This window comes from Martes martes (genome assembly GCF_963455335.1).
Source record: "Martes martes genome assembly, chromosome: 10".
NCBI classification, from domain to species: domain Eukaryota; kingdom Metazoa; phylum Chordata; class Mammalia; order Carnivora; family Mustelidae; genus Martes; species Martes martes.
In genome coordinates this window covers 62,198,933-62,218,233 of record NC_137898.1, presented here as the reverse complement: position 1 = coordinate 62,218,233, position 19,301 = coordinate 62,198,933, and the positions used below count along the sequence as shown (strand labels likewise).

Genomic DNA, 19,301 nt, shown 5'->3' with positions numbered 1-19,301 from the left:
ATCGTGCGTGACCTGAGCCAAAAGCAGACGCTTAACTTAACCTAAGTTGGATATTTCTAGAGTAGTATAAGAACAATGAACATCCAATTGGCAAAACTAACTAAAGGAACTCAGGGATCAAATGGATATCAGACAACAAAACCAGACTGTCCTCGTGTCTACTTTAAAAAGGGGTTGGGGGTGGGGAGGGATTGCTACCCAGCAGGTAAAATAGCCTCAAACCATAATATTTCATTTGCGAAGACTAGAATGTCTCCTTAACATAAGCCTGGAATGTCTCCTTATTGTTTTGTAGAAATGAATGAATTCCAGCCATAAGACAGTTTTTACAGCAGTATCAATATTTTAACAAGTGCAATGTTAAGAGTTCTGCTTTGAGTCCATTCAGTCTTTCCTCTTGCTGTTAAAAGCAGCTTGCTCTGAAAAGGTAAAGAACTTTAAGATGGAGTCCACACCTATAATGCGTCAAAAATTTTTCCAGTCATGCAACTGAATTATTTCAACCTTAAAGTACTTATTTATTTTCATTGGGTAAAATGCCTCTTTTGAGTCTTATGAGTGCATTATAGGGATAAATAAAATGATGCTTATAAAAATTCTCTGAAATTTTCAAAAAGAGGGCCTATATTAAACTTTATTATTATTTTTAAAGTTTCATCCTCTAAGAATAAAATGTATGGTGTGATTTGGCATACTCTGAGTTTACACAACAGGAAATCAAAATTGCTCAAAACTCAACTTTAGGGGCGCCTGGGTGGCTCAGGGGGTTAAAGCCTCTGCCTTCAGCTCAGGTCATGATCCCAGGGTCCTGGGATCAAGCCCCACATCAGGCTCTCTGCTCAGCAGGGAGCCTGTTTCCTCCTCTCTCTCTGCCTGCCTCTCTGCCTACTTATGATCTCTTTCTGTCAAATAAATAAGTAAAATCTTTAAAAAAGAAAAAAACCCTCAACTTTAGACACTATTTCAGTTACTTATTGCTGAATAATAAGTCACCTCCAAACTTCATGGCTTTAAAAAAACATTTACTATTATCTCTCATGGGAAGAACACAAACAATGAAAAGTGCACCAAAATATAAACATAATACATAAACAATGTTTTGGCAAGAGTACGGTATATTCAAGGAAAGCAGGAATTATAGGGAAAAGGAGGAACAAAGACTAAAGAGTTTAGAATACACCAGATCCCATAATGAGTTAAAAAACTACAGAGAATGGTGAAAATTGAAGACACACCAAATGTTAGTGAGGAAGTGGATGAAATGCTGTGAATGTAAAACACTATGTAAAACCACTTTGAGTACAAAGATCTGGCAGTTTCTAATAAAATTGAACACATAATTACCCTCTGACCCAGTTATTTAATCCTGACTATTTACCTATAAGAATGAAAATATATTTCCACAAGACAACTTGTGCAAGAATGTTCATAGCAGCTTTATTTATAATTGCCAAAACCTGAAAAAAGCCAGGTGTTCAGCAATAGGAAAACTGATAGACTATGGAATATTCATATAATGGAATACCGCTTAGCAATAAAAAGGAACTACCAAAACTTGCAACAACATTGGTGAAATCTCAAAAACCATACACTGAATGAAAGAAGTCTTATACCAAACAGTAAATACTGCATGATTCCACTTATATTCAGTTTCAGAACAGGTACATCTAATCTCTGGTCGGGGGGAAAATCAGAACAGTGGCTGCCCTAGAGAGAAGGGGAAGGTGGAGGTGAGGATTAACAGGGAAGAGGCATGAGGAACTTTCTTCCTTGATAGTAAAGTTCCATATTCTAATAGAGGTTTTGGTTACACAAATGTATGCACTTGTTAAAATTCAGCAAATATACCATAAAATTTGTGCATAACATCAAATATAAATTTTACATCCAAAGAAAACCCACAAAGAATTGATCTTTAAGGGTACCTTGGTGGCTCAGTCAATTAAGCGTCTGCCTTGGGCTCAGGTCATGATCCCAGGGTCCTGTGATCAAATCTGTTTCAGGGTCCCTGCTCAGCAGGGAGTCTGCTTCTACCTCTCCCTTTCCCTTTCCCTCCCCCGCCCATGCCCACTGTCTCTCTCATGCTCTCTCTCTAATCAATAGATAAAATCTTAAAAAAAAAAAAAAAGAATTGAACTGATGATAGGCATGTTAAAGGATTTAGGGAAAAGTGTAGAGATGTCTGTAATTTCCTTTGAAATGGATCAAAAGTAAAGTGAATTGACAGAAGAATGGGTAAATGGACAGACATGCACTAAAACAAGCATGAGGCACCTGAGTGGCTCAGTCAGTTAAGCAGCTGCCTTTGGCTCAAGTCATGATTCCAGGGTCCTGCTTCACCCTCTCCCTCTGCCCGCTGCTCTCCCTGCTTGTGCTCTGTCAAATAAATAAAATCTTAAAAAAAAAAAAGTATAAAACAAGCATAATAAAATGTTAAAATAGAATCTAGGCAATAGGTGAACAGATATTCACTACAAAATTCTTGACTGTTGTGAAAATATTCATTTAAAAAAAAAAAAAGGAGTTTTCATGCCATGTTAGAATTTGGCCTTTATCCTTCAGTTAATAAAAAGTCCTCGAAGGGAGGGGTACCTGGGTGGCTCAGTCTGTTAAGTGTCTGACTCCTGATTTCTGCTCAGGTCATGATCTCAGGGTTGTGAGATCGAACCCCATGTCAGGCTCCACAATCAGTAGAGAGTCTGCTTATCCCTCTCCCTCTGCTCCTTCTTCCTCTTGCACATATGCAGGCTCTCTATCAAATGAATAATTTTCTTTAAAGAAGTCTTTTTTAGGGGCACCTTGGTGGCTCAGTGGGTTAAGCCTCTGCCTGCGGCCCAGGTCATGATCTCAGGGGCCTGCGGCTCAGGTCATGATCTCAGGGTCCTGGGATCAAGCGCCACATCGGGCTCTCTGCTCAGCAGGGAGCCTGCTTCCCCCACTCTCTCTGCCTGCCTCTCTGCCTACTTGTGATCTCTCTCTCTCTCTCTCTGTCAAATAAATAAATAAGATCTTAAAAAAAAAAAAAAAAGTTTTTTTTAAAGTCCTCCAAGGGAAAGAGAAGCACCCAGCCCTATAAGGCAGGAGTAATCACTCAAGGTTTAAAGACGTATCCACTGAGAGAATGTAGCTACAAATGACTAGGGAACATCATGTGCAAAAGCAATCCCACTGAAAACATCTACAAATTCCGGCATATTTTCAATATATGCAAACAAATGAAAAAAAAGGATGAAAGGGAGGAAAAGAGAAGAGAGGAAAGGTCCGCTAAAGTGAGGAGTCAAGTAAGTCAAGGAAGAAACCTCCCCCCACAAAAGTTTAACCTTTCAACTGACTGGATGTGGCCCACCTACATCACTGAGAATAATCTTTACTTAAAATCAACTGATTGTAGATGTTGACAACATTTATAAAATACCTTCACAGAAACACCTAGATTAGTATCTAATTAAATTAGTGGATATGATAGCCTAGCCAAGTTTACACATAAAACTAACCATTACAGATGAGGAGGCCACAACTATAACACAGTATGATTTACTTTTTAGACTTATTTTGACTAGATTCCAATTCAACTAATATTTATTGAGCACCTTGTATTGGCCAGGCACTTCACCTGACTGTGCACTTTCACACATATCATGCTATTTAATTCTCCTAATCCTCTTAGATATCATTATTCTCATGTTATAGAAAATAAGCCGATACAATGACTAAGTCATTTGCCCAGAGTCGCAACATTCAACTGAGCAAAGTTCAGACAGGAATCTTGATCCTGGCTCTGAGTCATTATACCATGAACTTTCCCCGCAGTATATATGTAGGACTTTTGTGTCACTATTAAATGCTTCTGCTGTCTCTTTTGGACTCTATCATTTTTCCAGACCTAAAATGTTTCTCCATGCCTCCACTTCTTTTAAAATGCTCTTTTGCACTACCTAAAACTCTCCAGGTCAGGTTTTTTTCCCCCACTAATGGAGAAACAGTTGGCAAAGGAATAGGGTAAACCCGAAATCAAAGGAACAACTTAAAAATTTAACCAGAGCTAATAATGCACTGGGCAAGACTTTCATTTATTTTCTCTAATGATTTTATTTATTTGTCAGGGAGCGAGAGAGACAGACAGGCAGAGGGCGAAGCAGGCTCCCCACTGAGTAAGGAGTCAGATGCTGGATTTGATCCCATGATCCCTGGGATCATAATCCATGCTGAAGGCAGATGCTTAAGCAACTGTGCCTTCTAGGCATCCCAAGACTTTCATTTAAATGTTCACTATTCGGGCGCCTGGGTGGCTCAGTGGGTTAGGCCGCTGCCTTCAGCTCAGGTCATGATCCCGGGGTCCTGGGATCGAGTCCCGCATCGGGCTCTCTGCTCAGCAGGGAGTCTGCTTCCCTCTCTCTCTCTCTGCCTGCCTCTCTGTCTACTGTGATCTCTCTCTGTCAAATAAATGAATAAAATCTTTAAAAAAATAAAATAAAATAAATGTTCACTATTCTATGTATTCTGGCTTAGTAAAGTTCCCCAAATTACCATTTGAGGTATTCATTCTTCTTACTTACCCATACACCAATTACTGTTCCATTAAAAAAAAAAAAAAAAAAATCTTAAAAAAAAAAAATCTATCATTTCTTCCAATATGTGCTACCAAATGAAAATTCTTCCTAGTTAATATCTTGGACAACACAGGTAAATACTAAGCCAAGATGAGACTTCAAAATGCTCTTTGCCTTCAAGCATTACTAAGCTCTAATGACTAACTATAGATCGAAGTCTGAAAAGTGGTTTGAAGGGCTCCTTGGTGGTGCAGTCAGTTAAGCATCCAACTCAGGATTTCGGCTCAGGTCATGATCTGCAGGTTGGGAGATCGAATCCTGCATCAAGCTCCGTGTTCAGTGGGGAGTCTGCTTGTGATTCTCTCCCTCTCTCTTTGCCCCTCCCTCCAACCCCCTTGCAGGTGCGTACTCTCTCAAAATAAATTAGTAAATAAAATCTTTTCAAAAAATTAAGGCAAAAACTGTTGGTGATTATTCACTGCACTTTGTTATTCAGTTCATGTACAGACAGCCAAGTGTGTAGCTGAGTTGCCTCCTTGTCTCCTGGTAATGAACGTATGTGACATTTTACAAAAATGAATAAGCAAAAAATGGAAATAACCAACAATGATGAAAGTGTAGCAAAGAAACAAAAAGTGGTAATGTTGAAAGTGAAATTCCAACCACACATAAACAGTTATCAAAGAAATAGCTGATAACAATGATGTTGACTGCTGCCATCTGAGGGACTCTAGATAAACAGCCAGACTAACTTGAAGGCAAACTTATCAACATAAATGAAAAAAGTGGTTGTGAGAAAAGGATGAAGACGGACCAGAAGAAATGACGCCAGCAAAAAACTCTGCATTAGAAGAACTCTCAGAGATATTTCACAATATTGAAAGTGCAAAGAGTAAAATGTTGAAGCTGAACCAAACTTAGAAAGGAGAATGACAATTCATTAAGGCATAGGAAAATCACTCATTCCACATCACATGTTATAGGACAAGAAAGCCAGCACTGTTCAAACTACTTTTGGTAAGTTTTTGTACCAAGAAATAACACATTTTAATTATCAGTGTTTTTAATGTTTTAAATTACAGAGTACCAAATAATAGTTTTGCTATTTTTTTTCATTTCTCTAATTTATAACCAACAATAAGAGGGTTTATGGTGTTTGACAAAAAATTTTGAAGTTCTCAGAACAACTGTAACTTTTCCCATTGATTATTAAAACCACTTTGCCAGGGGGCACCTGGATGGCTCAGCCCTTAAGCGTCTGCCTCCAGCTCAGGTCATGATCCCAGAGTCCTAGGATCAAGCCCCATAACCAGCTCCCTGCTTAGCGGGGTGCCTGCTTCTCCCTCTCCAGCTCCCCCCATGCTTGTGTTCTCTCTCTCCCTCTCTCTCTCCATCATAAATAAAATCTTAAAAACAAAAAAGAAAAGGCTACTTGGCCAGGTTTTAAGTTGCATGGTCACTACCCTAAAGAGTGAGGACTGCCTGTACCTATAACTTCTGCCACACCAAGGGATATATTATTTCGCAATTATAATTAAGAAAAAAAACTCTACCTTTTCCCCTGTCCTTAGAATAAGCTCAAGCAAAAAAGGAATTTGGAAAAAAAGAGAAGAGGAAGAAGAAAAGGAAGAAGAATTTGAACTGATCTTGGGTGATATTAAAAAATAAAAAGGCAAATTTTCAGGTATTTCAGTGACTCAGAACTGCTGTCACATCTGAATGCGCAATTCCAGAAACTCATTTTTTTATTATTCAAAATACACACAGCCTAATGCTAAAAGATAGGATTCTTGAATAATTATTCAATTTATCCTTTGCAACAGTATATTATTTCACCTATCATCATCCCTTACATACAGGGACAAAATGAAAATGTGATAGAATATGGCATATAGTACTATTTCTACACCACATTTTGCAACCTTAGGTTAAAAAAATTAAAGAGGGGAACCTGGGTGGCCCAGTAGGTTGAGCTACAGACTCTTGATCAGATTTCGGCTTAGGTCATGATCTCAGGGTCTGAGACTGAGCACCCCCCAAGCCAAGCTCAATAGGGAGTCTACTTAAGATCCTCTCTCTCACTTTCCCTTTGCCTCCCCCACGCCCCACATGCAAGTGAGTGCCCATCCACTCTCTCTTTTGCTCTCGCTCTCTAAAATAATAAATAAATCTTTAAAAGAAAAAAAAGAATGAGAGAAGATAGATGAAGTGCTTAGCAAAGTATGGTATACAGTAAGCACTTAGATATGCCTATCATCTCCATTCTTATCTTTAATATTTGTATCATTACTGTAAATATTATAACAATGATAAAACTATATTTGTTTTTTTATTTTTTTATTTTATTTTATTTTTCCAGTGTTTCAAGATTCATTGTTTATGCACCACACCCAGTGCTCTATGCAATACGTGCCCTCCTTAATACCCACTACCAGGCTCACCCAATACCCCACCCCATTTGGTTTTTTTTTTATTAAAGAATTTATCGGGTGCCTGGGTGGCTCAGTGGGTTAAGCCTCTGCCTGTGGCTCAGGTCATGGTCTCAGGGTCCTGGGATCCAGCCCAGCATCAGGCTCTCTGCTCAGCAGGGAGCCTGTTTCCCCCTCTCTCTGCCTGCCTCTCTGCCTGCTTGTGATATCTCTCTCTCTCTCTCTGTCAAATAAATAAATAAATAAATCTTTTAAAAAAAGAATTTATGTATTTATTTGAGAGAGAGCGATATAGTGAGAGAAAAAGCATGAGCAGAGGAAAGAGGGAGAAGCAGACTCCCCGCGGACCCTGGATCACGACCTGAGTTGAAGGCAAATGCTCCAACCCAGCCACCCAGGCACCCAAAACTACATTTGTTTTAAACACACCATTATTAACCAGCATATTTGTCAAAGATCAAGTTCTCGTACTCCAAAATATGATAGATACCCACTGCCTCCTAGGTAAGATGACTTGACCTCAACTTCCTCCCAGTAATTTTCTCCAAAGGTACACGTGCAAAGAATAACCAACATTCACTTACCCTCTTCTTGCACCCCGATTCCTATGTCAAAACCCTCCCTGCAGTCTGCTCAGTTTCCTCCTCTGAGAACGGTAAGACCAAAAGCCATTTCCCATTTCTCAGAGCTATCTGGCAGAACCGAAGTATCTTGCACTCTCACAGCTCACATGACTTAACTGTCAGTTTTCTCTTGATTCTAATCCTTGGTTCTAAACTAAGAGCCATTATTACCTATATCCACCCATAAATATGCAAAGGACCTAAAGGCCAACTAAAGCTAACCCCTTTTCTTTACTAAACAATTAATTATCCATAAAATATTCATGTGAGTTAGTTGAGCAATGTCTGTTTCAACACTTTCAGGAACCTCTATGTCTCCTGAATCCATCCCATTATTCTTTGGTTTAAAAGTTTCCTTATGTTGAAGCAAAATCTCTCCCCTACAGTTAGTTTCCATCCATACACTCTAATTCCACATTCTAGAGAAATAAATAAAGTTAAACTGCTCTATATGACAGCCCATCCAAAATTTGAAGACCCTTAAGTTTCTCTTTTCCATGTTTCACATTTCCAGTTCAGAAAGCATGGTTTAAAGTCTCTTCCTCTCATGGACCTCTCAGGACCACGTGTATGGGCTTGCCAACATGACCTAACATCCTTGCCAACACATGGGCTGCCAAGTAATTACACTACAAATGATCCCTTTGCCCTTATACTTCCATCACTACGTAAAAATTATTACTTTAAACCAGTAGTTCTGGATAAGTGACTCTCAGCCTAAATCATGGTTTAAAAGGAATGGTTTAAAGTCTTTAACACTACAAAGAGTTCGGGTTTGTTTTTGTTCGTGTTTTTTTTTTTTTAATTTAGTCAATTATTGTGAAGAGAATGAGGTAGGATCAGCTAGCAGGAAACTCTTACCTCTTTCCTAGAAAGCCAAACAAATGCCTGAGGAAAGGACCCAACAAAGGGTAGGTTAGCAAAGAAGAGTTGCTTCGTGTCCTGAGAAAGTGGATCCAATTAAAAGAAGAAATAGCCCAAAAAATGCTCTGTGCTTTGCCAGAAGCAGATAGGTACCAGAAGAAGGATCACTGTGCTCTCAAAAACACTGTGCTCTCAAAACTTAACCAAAGTAAACTGCATTTTAAAAAGTGGCAGATTTTTCCTGTACTCCCCTAGCCTAGTGGAATAAAATCTGGCGAAATACACATACACACACACACACACACACACACACACACATGCCATCCCCACCCCACCCCCCGGGGGGCAACTGTGGCCTGTCAGGAGCAGCAGCTGGAGAAGGATGTTCCCCAAGTTCTCAGAAGGTGCAAGCAATGGAAGTAGTGTCTTCAGATGAACCCTAAGCCTTAGGTAATCTTAAAGGAGGCAGAGTGGCGCAGGGTCTTGGTCCCTTGTGTTCTTGAGAGCCTGGCACCTTCCCTAGCGGGGACCGACGAGGTCCAACGAGAAGAGACGAAGAGGAAGGGAAAAACCTGGGGCTCTTCACGGTTGGGGTAAGACTAAGCTAGGACCTGTTCCTTTCTCCTATGCCCTTAGGCCGAAGGTGGTGGCAGCAACAGTAGGAGCAGGTGTCCCGGGCCCTCATTATAACGAGCAGTGTCCATTCTCCCAACCTCCGCTCAGGCCGACCCAGCCTGCCCCACTCCTTCACTCCGGCAGGAATTCCCACCCCAGTCCTACCCCTCAGGCCTCCCCTCAGGTCCAGCGGGGGCTCCCCACTTCTCTTCCCACTCCCCCAAACCGTCCAGACCCCGGCACCCCTCAGCCAACACACTGATTCCCCCTCAGCCGCTCCCCTCAGCCGACACACTGATTCCCCCCGTCCGCTCCCCTCCTCAGCAGCGCTCCCATTCCTGCCCCCAGGCCAGGGGCTCCCCATTCCACCTCCGCGGCCAGGCCTGGCGCCTCCCCTGGCGGCCAGGTCCGCCCTCCGCCTTCCTCACGCGGCGTCTCCCCTCAGACCGGCGCCCTCCCTCCCTCCCTGCCTCCCGCCTCCCGCCTCCCGCCTCCCGCCTCAGGCCCGGGCGCTGGCGCCCGCACTCACAGAACTCGGCGATGTACCAGGTCACCGCGTAGTTTTCCTCGCACCAGTCCAGCGTGGACGTCGTGGGACCCCAGTAACCCTCGCGGTCCGCGGCCGGAGCCATCGCGCACGCTGCCGCCGCCGCCGCCCAAGCGCTCGCCGCTCGCTGCGCTCGGCTCCGGAGGCTCCCAGGCCGGCTCGGGCCCTTCTCGCGCGCTCACCGCACTCGGCGCCCGCACGCCCTCCCCCGAGGGGCGGGGCCGGCGCCGTCAGCGGCAGTACCCGGTGGGGAAACCCCGCCCACCGGCGCCGCCAGGCCGCCCGCGCCCGGCCGCCGCCCCGCCCACCCCGAGGGCACTGAGGTTTTCCTCCGCCCTCTTCTTCCCAGGGCAGGGCTCTGATCTGGTGGCGGGGATGACTGTTCCCCGGCTCCCTGTCCCACCCAGACAAGCCCCTGGCTGTAGGTTGGGGGCTCCTTGATAACCCTGAGGCATTTCTCTGTCTGGACGTGTCTGAGCCTTTATCCCTGTGTCTGTGCGCGTGTGGTTTGATTTTTAACGAGGGCGGGGTGGGTTGAAGCCTTCCACAAGCCTTGGCTTGATAAAACCTGTGCAGAGATGCACCTTAGTATCTTCCCTGGAGGGCAGGCCTCAAGTGGAGCCCGGAAACAGATCTCTCCCAGTCCCCGGGAACTGTAGGAAATAAACAGTGATTTTCTGATAAAGGTAGAGGTAAGTGTCTCTTGGGAACAAAGGGAAAGGGCCACAATCCTGGAGCAAAAAAAAAAAAAAAAAGAGGGGCGTTGAGATCCAATAAAGGAATGCAGCCAAAGCCCTAAAGCTGAGCTGGTTCAGTTTCAGCTTCCAATGCCGGAGGTTTCTACAGGCTACCTAAAATGTTGCCGTACTCTGCAGGCACCAACAGCCTCCCCTACTTCCAGCCTCAAGTCTCTAACACTACACAGCGCTGTCGGAGGGATCTTTTAAAAACACAAATGCAACCTTTCCGGCCCCTTGCGCTCAATTATTCAAATTATTCCCTAGCTCACAATGTGCTGGGTCCATTCCCACCTCAGCATTTGGCCTTGCTGTTCAGCTGGGACTGCCTTCCTCTCTTCTGTATTTGGCTAACTCCCCCTGGCTCTTTCAAATCCAGCTTCCTGGGTGCTTGGGTGGCTCTCAGATGATTGAGCCTGTCTGCCTCGGACTGGGGTCATGATCCCCCATTGCCCAGCGGGAAGTCTGCTTCTGCCTGCTGCTCCCCTGGTTATGCTCTCTCTCTCTCAAAAATAAATAAAATCTTAAAAAAAAAAAAAAATCCAGCTTCCTAAAGCACTTCCTAATTGTCGCCCCCAAGAGTTCCTTTGCGCTTTGTTCATACCCTCCAGTGATACATCTGGATAAGAAAGCTTGCTATCATTCTTTATGGTCTAGGCACCCAGGACATGCCTGACCATGCAGTTTGAAATGAAGATCATAGTTAAAGATGATACAATTGCTATTTTCTAAAGGAACTAGTCAGATAAGATGCAATCACAGGTAAAAGAGAAAACAAAGGGAGATGCACCCACAGCCTCTGGGCAAAGTGACCCTAGCAGATGATAGATGCAAAACCTTTACTTTCAGGGTGCAGAACCTAGGAATAGAGGCAGTGTGTATTAATTGATATAGTAGGATATCTGAAGATTTTCTTTGGAACAGCAGACATTGAACTTCTGCTATGTACCTGGCCCTAGGCTGGGTGCTGGAACACGCTGAAATGAATAGTAAAGATCCAAGAGGAATAAAAGGCATTGAGGTGTGGGACAACTTCTATTTCTAAGCATTTTTAAAATCTCAGCCTCTAAAATGTTTTGTGTACACTTTTAATATGTATAATAATCATGTATATATAACTTATAAATGAATAAGTACACATCTATTTGTATTTTCAAAGTGAACATGCAGAAATACATACTCAAAAGTGATTTGCTAGAGTTGGAGCGCCTGGCTGGCTCAGTCAGTAGAGCATGTGACTCCTGATCTTGGGATTATGAGTTCAAGCCCCATGTGCTAGGTGTAGAATTTACTTGGAAAATCTTAAAAAAAAAAAAAAAAGCCAACGGGATTTGCTGACGAAATTACAATAAAAACAGCATAGAGACCACAAAAATAGAGTATGATACGAATTTGCTTGGACTAAATAAAAAATTAGGGTGTTGTGGGGCACCTGGGTGACTCAGTTGATTAGGCGGCTGCCTTCAGCTCTGGTCATGATCCTGGGGTCCTGGGATCAAACCCTGCATCTGGCTCCCTTTTCAGCGGGGAGCCTGCTTCTCCTTCTCCCACTCTCTCTGCTTGTGCTCTCTGTCAAATAAATAAAAATTTAAAAAAAAAAAAGCAACTGAGGGTGTTGTGGAAAGAACCCCTGACTCAGCCAAGTGACTGAAGGCAGGGGATGAAGTCTTGACTAATTCAATACCTTGCACATTTCATCACATTTTCATCAACAGTGAAAAAAAAAAAAAATCTACCACAACCAGGACAAAATGTAGGAGAGAAAAATTCACCTGACCAAGAAAAAAGGTGCACTGCCGTAGTATCACTCTCAAAAAACAAAATGGATTTCACAGGACCATCAGCAAGGTCTATCTTTCTCTCTTTCTAACAAAATTTTCCCAAGTATAAAAACAATGCATGGAAATGTAAGGGACCTTAAAAAGCCAAAACCATCTTGAAAAACATCAAAGTTGGAGGACTCACACTTCCCAATTTCAGTACTAAAAATCTATACTAATCGAGGGAGTGTAATACTGGCATAAGGATAAACATGTAGATTAGTAGGAATAGAATGAACAGTCCAGACACAAACCCTTAAGTTTTTGGTCAGTTGATTTCCAAAAAGGATGCTAAGACAATTCAATAGGAAAAAAATAACCTTTTCAATAAATGGTGTTGTGACAACGGATATCCATATGCAAAAGAATGAAATTAGACTCCTTCCTGCCACAGTAAACTAAATTAACTCAAAATGGATCACAGAGTTACATGTAAGCGCTAAAACTATAAAACTCTTAGTTTACATAAAAGTAAATTTTTGTAACCTTGGGTCATGTGGTGATTTCTTATATAAAATAACAAAAGCACAAGCAACAATAGAAAAAATGGCTAACTAGGGCTTCATCAAAATTAAAAACTTTTTGTTGCAAGTAATACCATCCAGAAAGTCCTGGAAAGACAACTCAAAAAGGGGAAGAAATATTTATAAATGATATATCTGACAAGAGACTTGTATCCAGAATATATAAAGACCTTTTACAACTTCATAAAAACACAAAAAAACAATTAAAAATGGGCAAAGCATATGGCTAGACATTTCTCCAAGGAAGAGAAATGACAATAATCACATGAAAAGATGCTCATGTTTGCCATTGGACAAATGCAAATCAAAACCATGATGAGATGCTACTTCACATACACTAGGGTGACTATAATCAGAAAAACAATAAAAATATTATCAAAGACAGAAAATTTGAATCCTGGGGCGCCTGGGTGGCTCAGTGGGTTAAAGCCTCTGCCTTTGGCATGGGTCATGATCTCAGGGTCCTGGGATGGAGCCCCCCATGGGGCTCTCTGCTCAGCAGGGAGCCTGCTTCCCTTCCTCTCTCTCTGCCTGCCTCTCTCCTTACTTGTGATCTCTGTCTGTCAAATAAATTAATTTTTAAAAAAAAATTTGAATCCTCATGCACTGATGGTATGTAAAATGATATGACCACTTTGGGAAACAGTCTGGTACTTCTTCAGAATGCTCAGCAGAGTTACCATAGGACCTAACAATTCTACTCTTAGCTGTATGCCAGGGAATTTGAAAACCTGGCTGTAAAATACTGTACAAGAATGTTCATAGCAGCTTTATTCATAGGAGCCAAAGAGTGGAAACTGATGAATGGATTAATAAAATATAGACTATCCGTGCAATGGAATGTTATTTGACAATAAGAAGAAATGAAATATGGATGCATGATACAATATCGATGATCCTTGAAAACATTATGCTACATCAAAGAAGCCAAACACAAAAGGGTACATATTTGTATGAAACATCCAGAATGGGCAAATCTTTAGACAGTAAGTAAAGTAGATGGAAAGTAAATCAGTGGTTGGCTGAAACAGGGAATGGGAAGTGATCACTAATATGTACAAGGTTTCTTTTGGGACAATGAAGTGTTCTAAAATTAGATGTGGTAGTGGTTGCACAACTCTGAGTATCAAAAAAATAAAATTGTATGTTTTTTTTAAGATTTTTTATTTTTTAAAGTAGTCTCTATACCAAACATGGGGCTCAAACTCAACCCTGAGATCAAGAGTCTCATGTTCCACCGACTGAGCCAGCCAGGTGCCCCCAAATTGTATACTTTCAAGTGTACAGTAAGTATTCTAAATGCTGAACAGTATAGTAGATTAATTATATCTTAATTAGGCTGGTTTGTTTTGTTTTGTTTTTTAGATTTTATATGAGAGAGAGAGCGCGCGCATGAGTGAGCATGGGTGGGGGTGCAGAGGCAGAGGGAGAGGCAGACTCCCGACATGGGGCTCAGTCCCAGGACCCTGAGATCGTTACCCGAGCCAATGTCAGACATTTAACCAACTAAGCCACCCAGGTACTCCAATAAGGCTGTGTTTTTAAAGAAAGTAATATATTCCTATATTGGAAAGTTTAGAAAACTCTGAAAAAAATAAAGGAAATCACTCATAATCCCACCAACTAGCAATAACCATGATTAAAATGTAAGTATATTTTTTTCCAGCATTTTACCTATGGATTTTTTTACATGCTAGAATTAATAGTGCCTTTCCATTTCATATTTCATAAGCATTTCTCATGCCATTAAAAAGTCCTTGTAAACATATTAATAATTATATCATATTCGATATTATAGATATACCACAATGTACTTAATCATCATATATCCCTTATTACTATTCCCTTATTAATGAATATTTATGTTATTTCCAATCCCTATATTTGTTTTTCAGCTAACAAATAGAGAACCCAAATTTTGGGAGCTTTCAACTAGATTCCTAGTGAAAACCCTTTTTACTAGTTCCCAAAACAAAAGAAATCCAAGCTGTAAGCCATTTTTTCCACACAAGACGTGTTGCACCATTTCCTAACTGCAGAGGAAAATTTGATACACAGAAACCAACTGTGTAGGCTTACAGATTAAGTGATTTTATGATGTACACCTTGCCTCTTGGTTTCTTATGGCAAGGCACATCTGTGGTAGCCTGTCAACACTTACTAGATCCTGTATGTAGGAATATTAGCATGTCACCCACCTGGGGACACTACCCAGAGAGGGAAGAGCCCCTCCCCCCAGGCTGGCTGGAGGCCCGTCTATGGTCCTGCAGACCGGGTTTCCCTCCACTATAGCTTCTCTCACATTTCATGGTAGTCTGTTTAAGAATCCATCTTCCAGACTCGGTCTCATTCTGTCTCTGTGTCACCAGTCCCTCATGGGGCCTGACACAGAACTGGTGCTCAAGGAATATTTAAAGAACAAAAACAATAACAATAGGTGTCATTTATGGTACATTTACCAGGAGCCAGGTCCTATCCTGGGTTCTTTATATTATACTAACTGAGTTAAATTTTACACAGCCCAATGAGGTAGACACTATTCTCTCTCCCATTTCAGAGTTCAGGTCATTAAAGTACAAAGAGGTTAAGTTACTTGCCTAAATATATGTAACTAGTTAGTAACAGAGCCAGGATTTGAATTTAAGCAGCTAGCTTCAGAATACAGGTGCTTAACAGCTACATTAACAAACATTGCTAATGAATCTGTAAAATATTGATCATGAAAGCCAAACTCTTGAGAATTTTACAGGGACACAAAAGAGCCCCCATGAGGGTAAGCTCTATGAGTATAGGAACTATGTAACATCACTGTATCCCCAACATACAGCTTGGGACAGAGTAAGTCCTCAGCAAATATGGGGAATGAACAATATAAAGAGGCCAGGGTAAGAAAAGCTACAAGAGCATAACAGTTTTTAAAATGGCATTACATTTGTTATCTTTCTGTTTAATATAACCGACTGTACTCATGTTCATTATGGGAAATTTCAAAATATGGATAAAAAATAGTCTTAGTATGAAATACATAACATATAAAAATAATACATAACTGACTATATTAAGAATAATGATGGGGCGCCTGGGTGGCTCAGTGGGTTAAAGCCTCTGCCTTTGGCTCAGGTCATGATCCTAGCTAGGATCGAGCCCCGAATCAGGCTCTCTGCTCAGCAGGGAGCCTGCTTCCCTTCCTCTCTCTCTGCCTGCCTCTCTGCCTACTTGTGATCTCTGTCTGTCAAATAAATAAATAAATAATCTTTAAGGAAAAAAAAAAAAGAATAATGATGAGCTAGAACCTGATTAAGATAGAACTTATTTGAGAACTAGAACATGACTGATGCCTTAAGCCCTGTGTATCCTTCTCCAATCTCATTACTTCTCTCCTTCCAGAAGCAACCACCTTCCTGAATTTTGTTTGTTTGTTTTTTTAAAAGATCTATTTATTTATTTTTGAGAGAGAGAGCATGGGGAGGGTCAGAAGGAGAGGGAGAGAGAATCTCAGGCTGACTTTGCACTGAGTGCAGAGCCCGATGTAGGGCTTGATCTCATGACACTGAGATCAGGGCCTGAGCTGAAACCACAGTTGGACATTTAACTGACTGCCCCCCCAAGGCCCCCCCTGAATTTTGTATCATTCTTTTACCTTTGTATACTTTTATCACATGAATGTGTCCCTGAGTATATATTTTGCATGTTTTTGAATTTTATAAAAATACACTCATATAGTAAGCATTCTTCTTAGACTTTTTTTTTTTTTGGCTCAACAATATACTTTTAAGATTCATCTATGCTGTTGTATAAAACTTGTAGTTTCTTGGGGCACCTGGGTGGCTCTGTTGTTAAGTATCTGCCTTCGACTCAGATCATGATCCCTGGGTCCTGGGATAGAGCCCCACATTGGGCTCCTTGCTCAGCAAGAAGCTACTTCTCCTTCTCCCCACCCCAGCTCGTGTTCCCTCTCTTGCTGTCTCTCTCTCTGTCAAATAAATAAAATAAAAATCTAAAAAAAAAAAAACTTGTAGTTTCTTCATTTTTACTCTTTTATAATGTCTTCTATTGTCTTCTATATATCTTCTATCACATGACCATGCCACACTGTATTTATCCATTTACCCATTTGCTACTGTAACCAAGGCTACCTTGAACACTCATTTGCACACATCTGATACACATGCACAAGAATTTCTTTAGCATATTACCTGTGAATGGAAGAGTCTGCACATTTTCACATTTATTAGATAATGCCAAATAGCTTTTGGAAGTAGTTATACCAATTTACATTCCCACAATAAAGTTATATTTCACAATATAAAAATATAAAAATATAACCTATGATAAAAATACATATATAAAAAATCATCTGAAATTTCATCACTCAGTAATAAGCAGTGATAATATTTTGGTATATGATGGACCAAACATCTTTCTGTGTTTGTGTGTGTGTTTTATTAAGACATATACATATGTATGTTTTATTAAAATAGAGTTTATTCATTTATTTATTTTAGATTTTATCTGTCTATCTATCTATCTATCTATTTATTTGACAGAGAGAGAGAGCCAGGGCACAGGCAGGGGAAACAGGCAGAGGGAAAGGGAGAAGCAGACTCTCCACCAAGCGGAGAGCCCAATGTGGGGCTCGATCCCAGGACCCTCGGATCATGACCTGAGCTGAAGGCAGACACCTAACTGGCTGAGCCAACCAGGTGCCCCTATTACAATAGAGTTTCAAAACATAAATCATTTGGGAGTTTTCTCTTTCTTTCTTTCTTTCTTTCTTTCTTTCTTTCTTTCTTATTTGAGACAGGGAGAGAGACAGGGTGGAGGGAAGGGCAGAGGGAGGAGAGAGAAAATCTTAAGCAGATTCCTTGATGAGCAGGGAGCCCAATGCCAGGCTAGATCCCATGACCCTGAGATCATGACCTGAGGTAAGCGCTGAAACCAAGAGTTGGATGCTTAACTGATTTAGCCACCCGGACATCCCTTGGGATTTCTTGTTCTCACTTAAAATACATGACAAACATCAAAGAATACATTTTTATGCACCTGCTCATGCTTATGCTTCCAGAAACATGACTAAAGTAATCATCACTCTCAATCCCAGACTTTGAGACTCAACTGCTGCCTCCATACCTGGACCCCAGGTCCCACTCTTCAGGCAGAGTTAATGCTTTCTTTTCCTTGCTCCCTAGCACCCTGTGCATTTCCTACACTTGGTCTCACTGCCTGTTGACTAGCTTGTACACAGAGGGCAGCTATGAGTTCCTGGAAACAAATGATCACCCATATGCATCTCTGTGTTCCCAGGCCTAGCACCAGAACTAGTATGTGAACAAGTCCACAGGTACTTCTCAGATTAAGTAAAACATCCACTTTTATGAAGCAATCTGGCATAGCAGTGAAGAGGTTAAGAGTATCAGCTCTGCGGGAGCCTGGGTGGCTCAGTCAGTTAAGTGTCCTGACTCTTGGTTTTGGCTTAGGTCATGAACTTAGGGTCATGGGATCAACCCTGTGGCCAGCTCCATGCTCAGCTGGGAATCTGCTTGAAGATTTTTCTCTCCCTCTGCCCTTCCCCCAACTCACTCCAATTCTCTCTCTAAAATAAATAAATCTTTAAAAAAAGAAAAAAAAAAAAGAGTACCAGCTCTGGAACATGGCAAATGTAACCTTATGTCCCAAACTCACTTCTTAATAAGCTGTAATTATAATCCTGTTAACCACTACAAGCCTCAGTTTCCCCATCTATAAGATGAGGAAGCAGGGACACCTTGCTGGCTCAGTCAGTGGAGTGTGTGACCCTTGATCCTGGGGTTGTGAGTTTGAGCCTCATGTTGGGTGTGGAGATTACTTAAAAATAAAATCTTTAAAAAAAAATGGGGAAGTGACAGTACCAACTTCAGGTTTGGATTAAGTGAAAAAGATGGTTGCAAAATACAGTGCCTGGGAAATGAAATGAGATCAAAATACTTCATAGTATTGTGCTATTATTGTCACTTAGAAGGAAGGAGGAAACCCCCTTTGTGAAGCTCAGGGCATCATCCTGTCCATCATGCACGAGAGAGATGGTGGAGAACATCTGGGCCTGGTTTTCCTATAAGACCTATTTTCTAAACTAAGCTGAAATTTGGGTCACAGAGAACAAAAAGTCAGTTTGTTTTTTAAGAAGGCTCCACACCCAGCATGGAGCCCAACCCAGGGCTTGAACACATGACCCTGAGAACAAGGCTTGAGCTGAAATCAACTGTGAAATGCTTAATGGACCAAGTCATCTGGGTCCTCCAAAGCCAATTTTTGTTGACTTGAGCTAAGTAAGCTTCTTTGGCCCCTAGTTTCTCAGCATTTCCCCTCACTGCTCCCTGGCCCCCTTATCTTAGCCACAAGCCATGTCCTACCATGTCTTCTGCACTATTCTAGATAATAGAAGAGAAAAAGACAATTTTCAAGGATCAAAATGAAATGTAATAATTATAATAGCTAATACTTATGTAAGATTTGTTCAGTTCCCGAACCTGTTCTGAGTAGTCTTTAGTATTACCTTTTAAAATCTTCCTAACAATCCCAGGGATGTCTGGGTGGCTCAGTTGGTTGAGCGGCT

General features: G+C 41.4%; 1 protein-coding gene across 1 annotated transcript in view; it reads right to left on the bottom strand.

Annotated features, from left to right (window-relative positions):
• The window catches only part of ACER3 (alkaline ceramidase 3), a 162,755-nt gene extending 152,917 nt beyond the window's left edge, over window positions 1-9,838 (bottom strand). Inside the window, exon 1 of the mRNA XM_080817447.1 lies at window positions 9,611-9,838. Coding sequence (XP_080673573.1) covers window positions 9,611-9,713 — 103 coding nt within the window. The 5' untranslated portion in view covers window positions 9,714-9,838. The remainder of the gene's footprint in view (window positions 1-9,610) is intronic.
• Window positions 9,839-19,301: the final 9,463 nt, after the last annotated feature.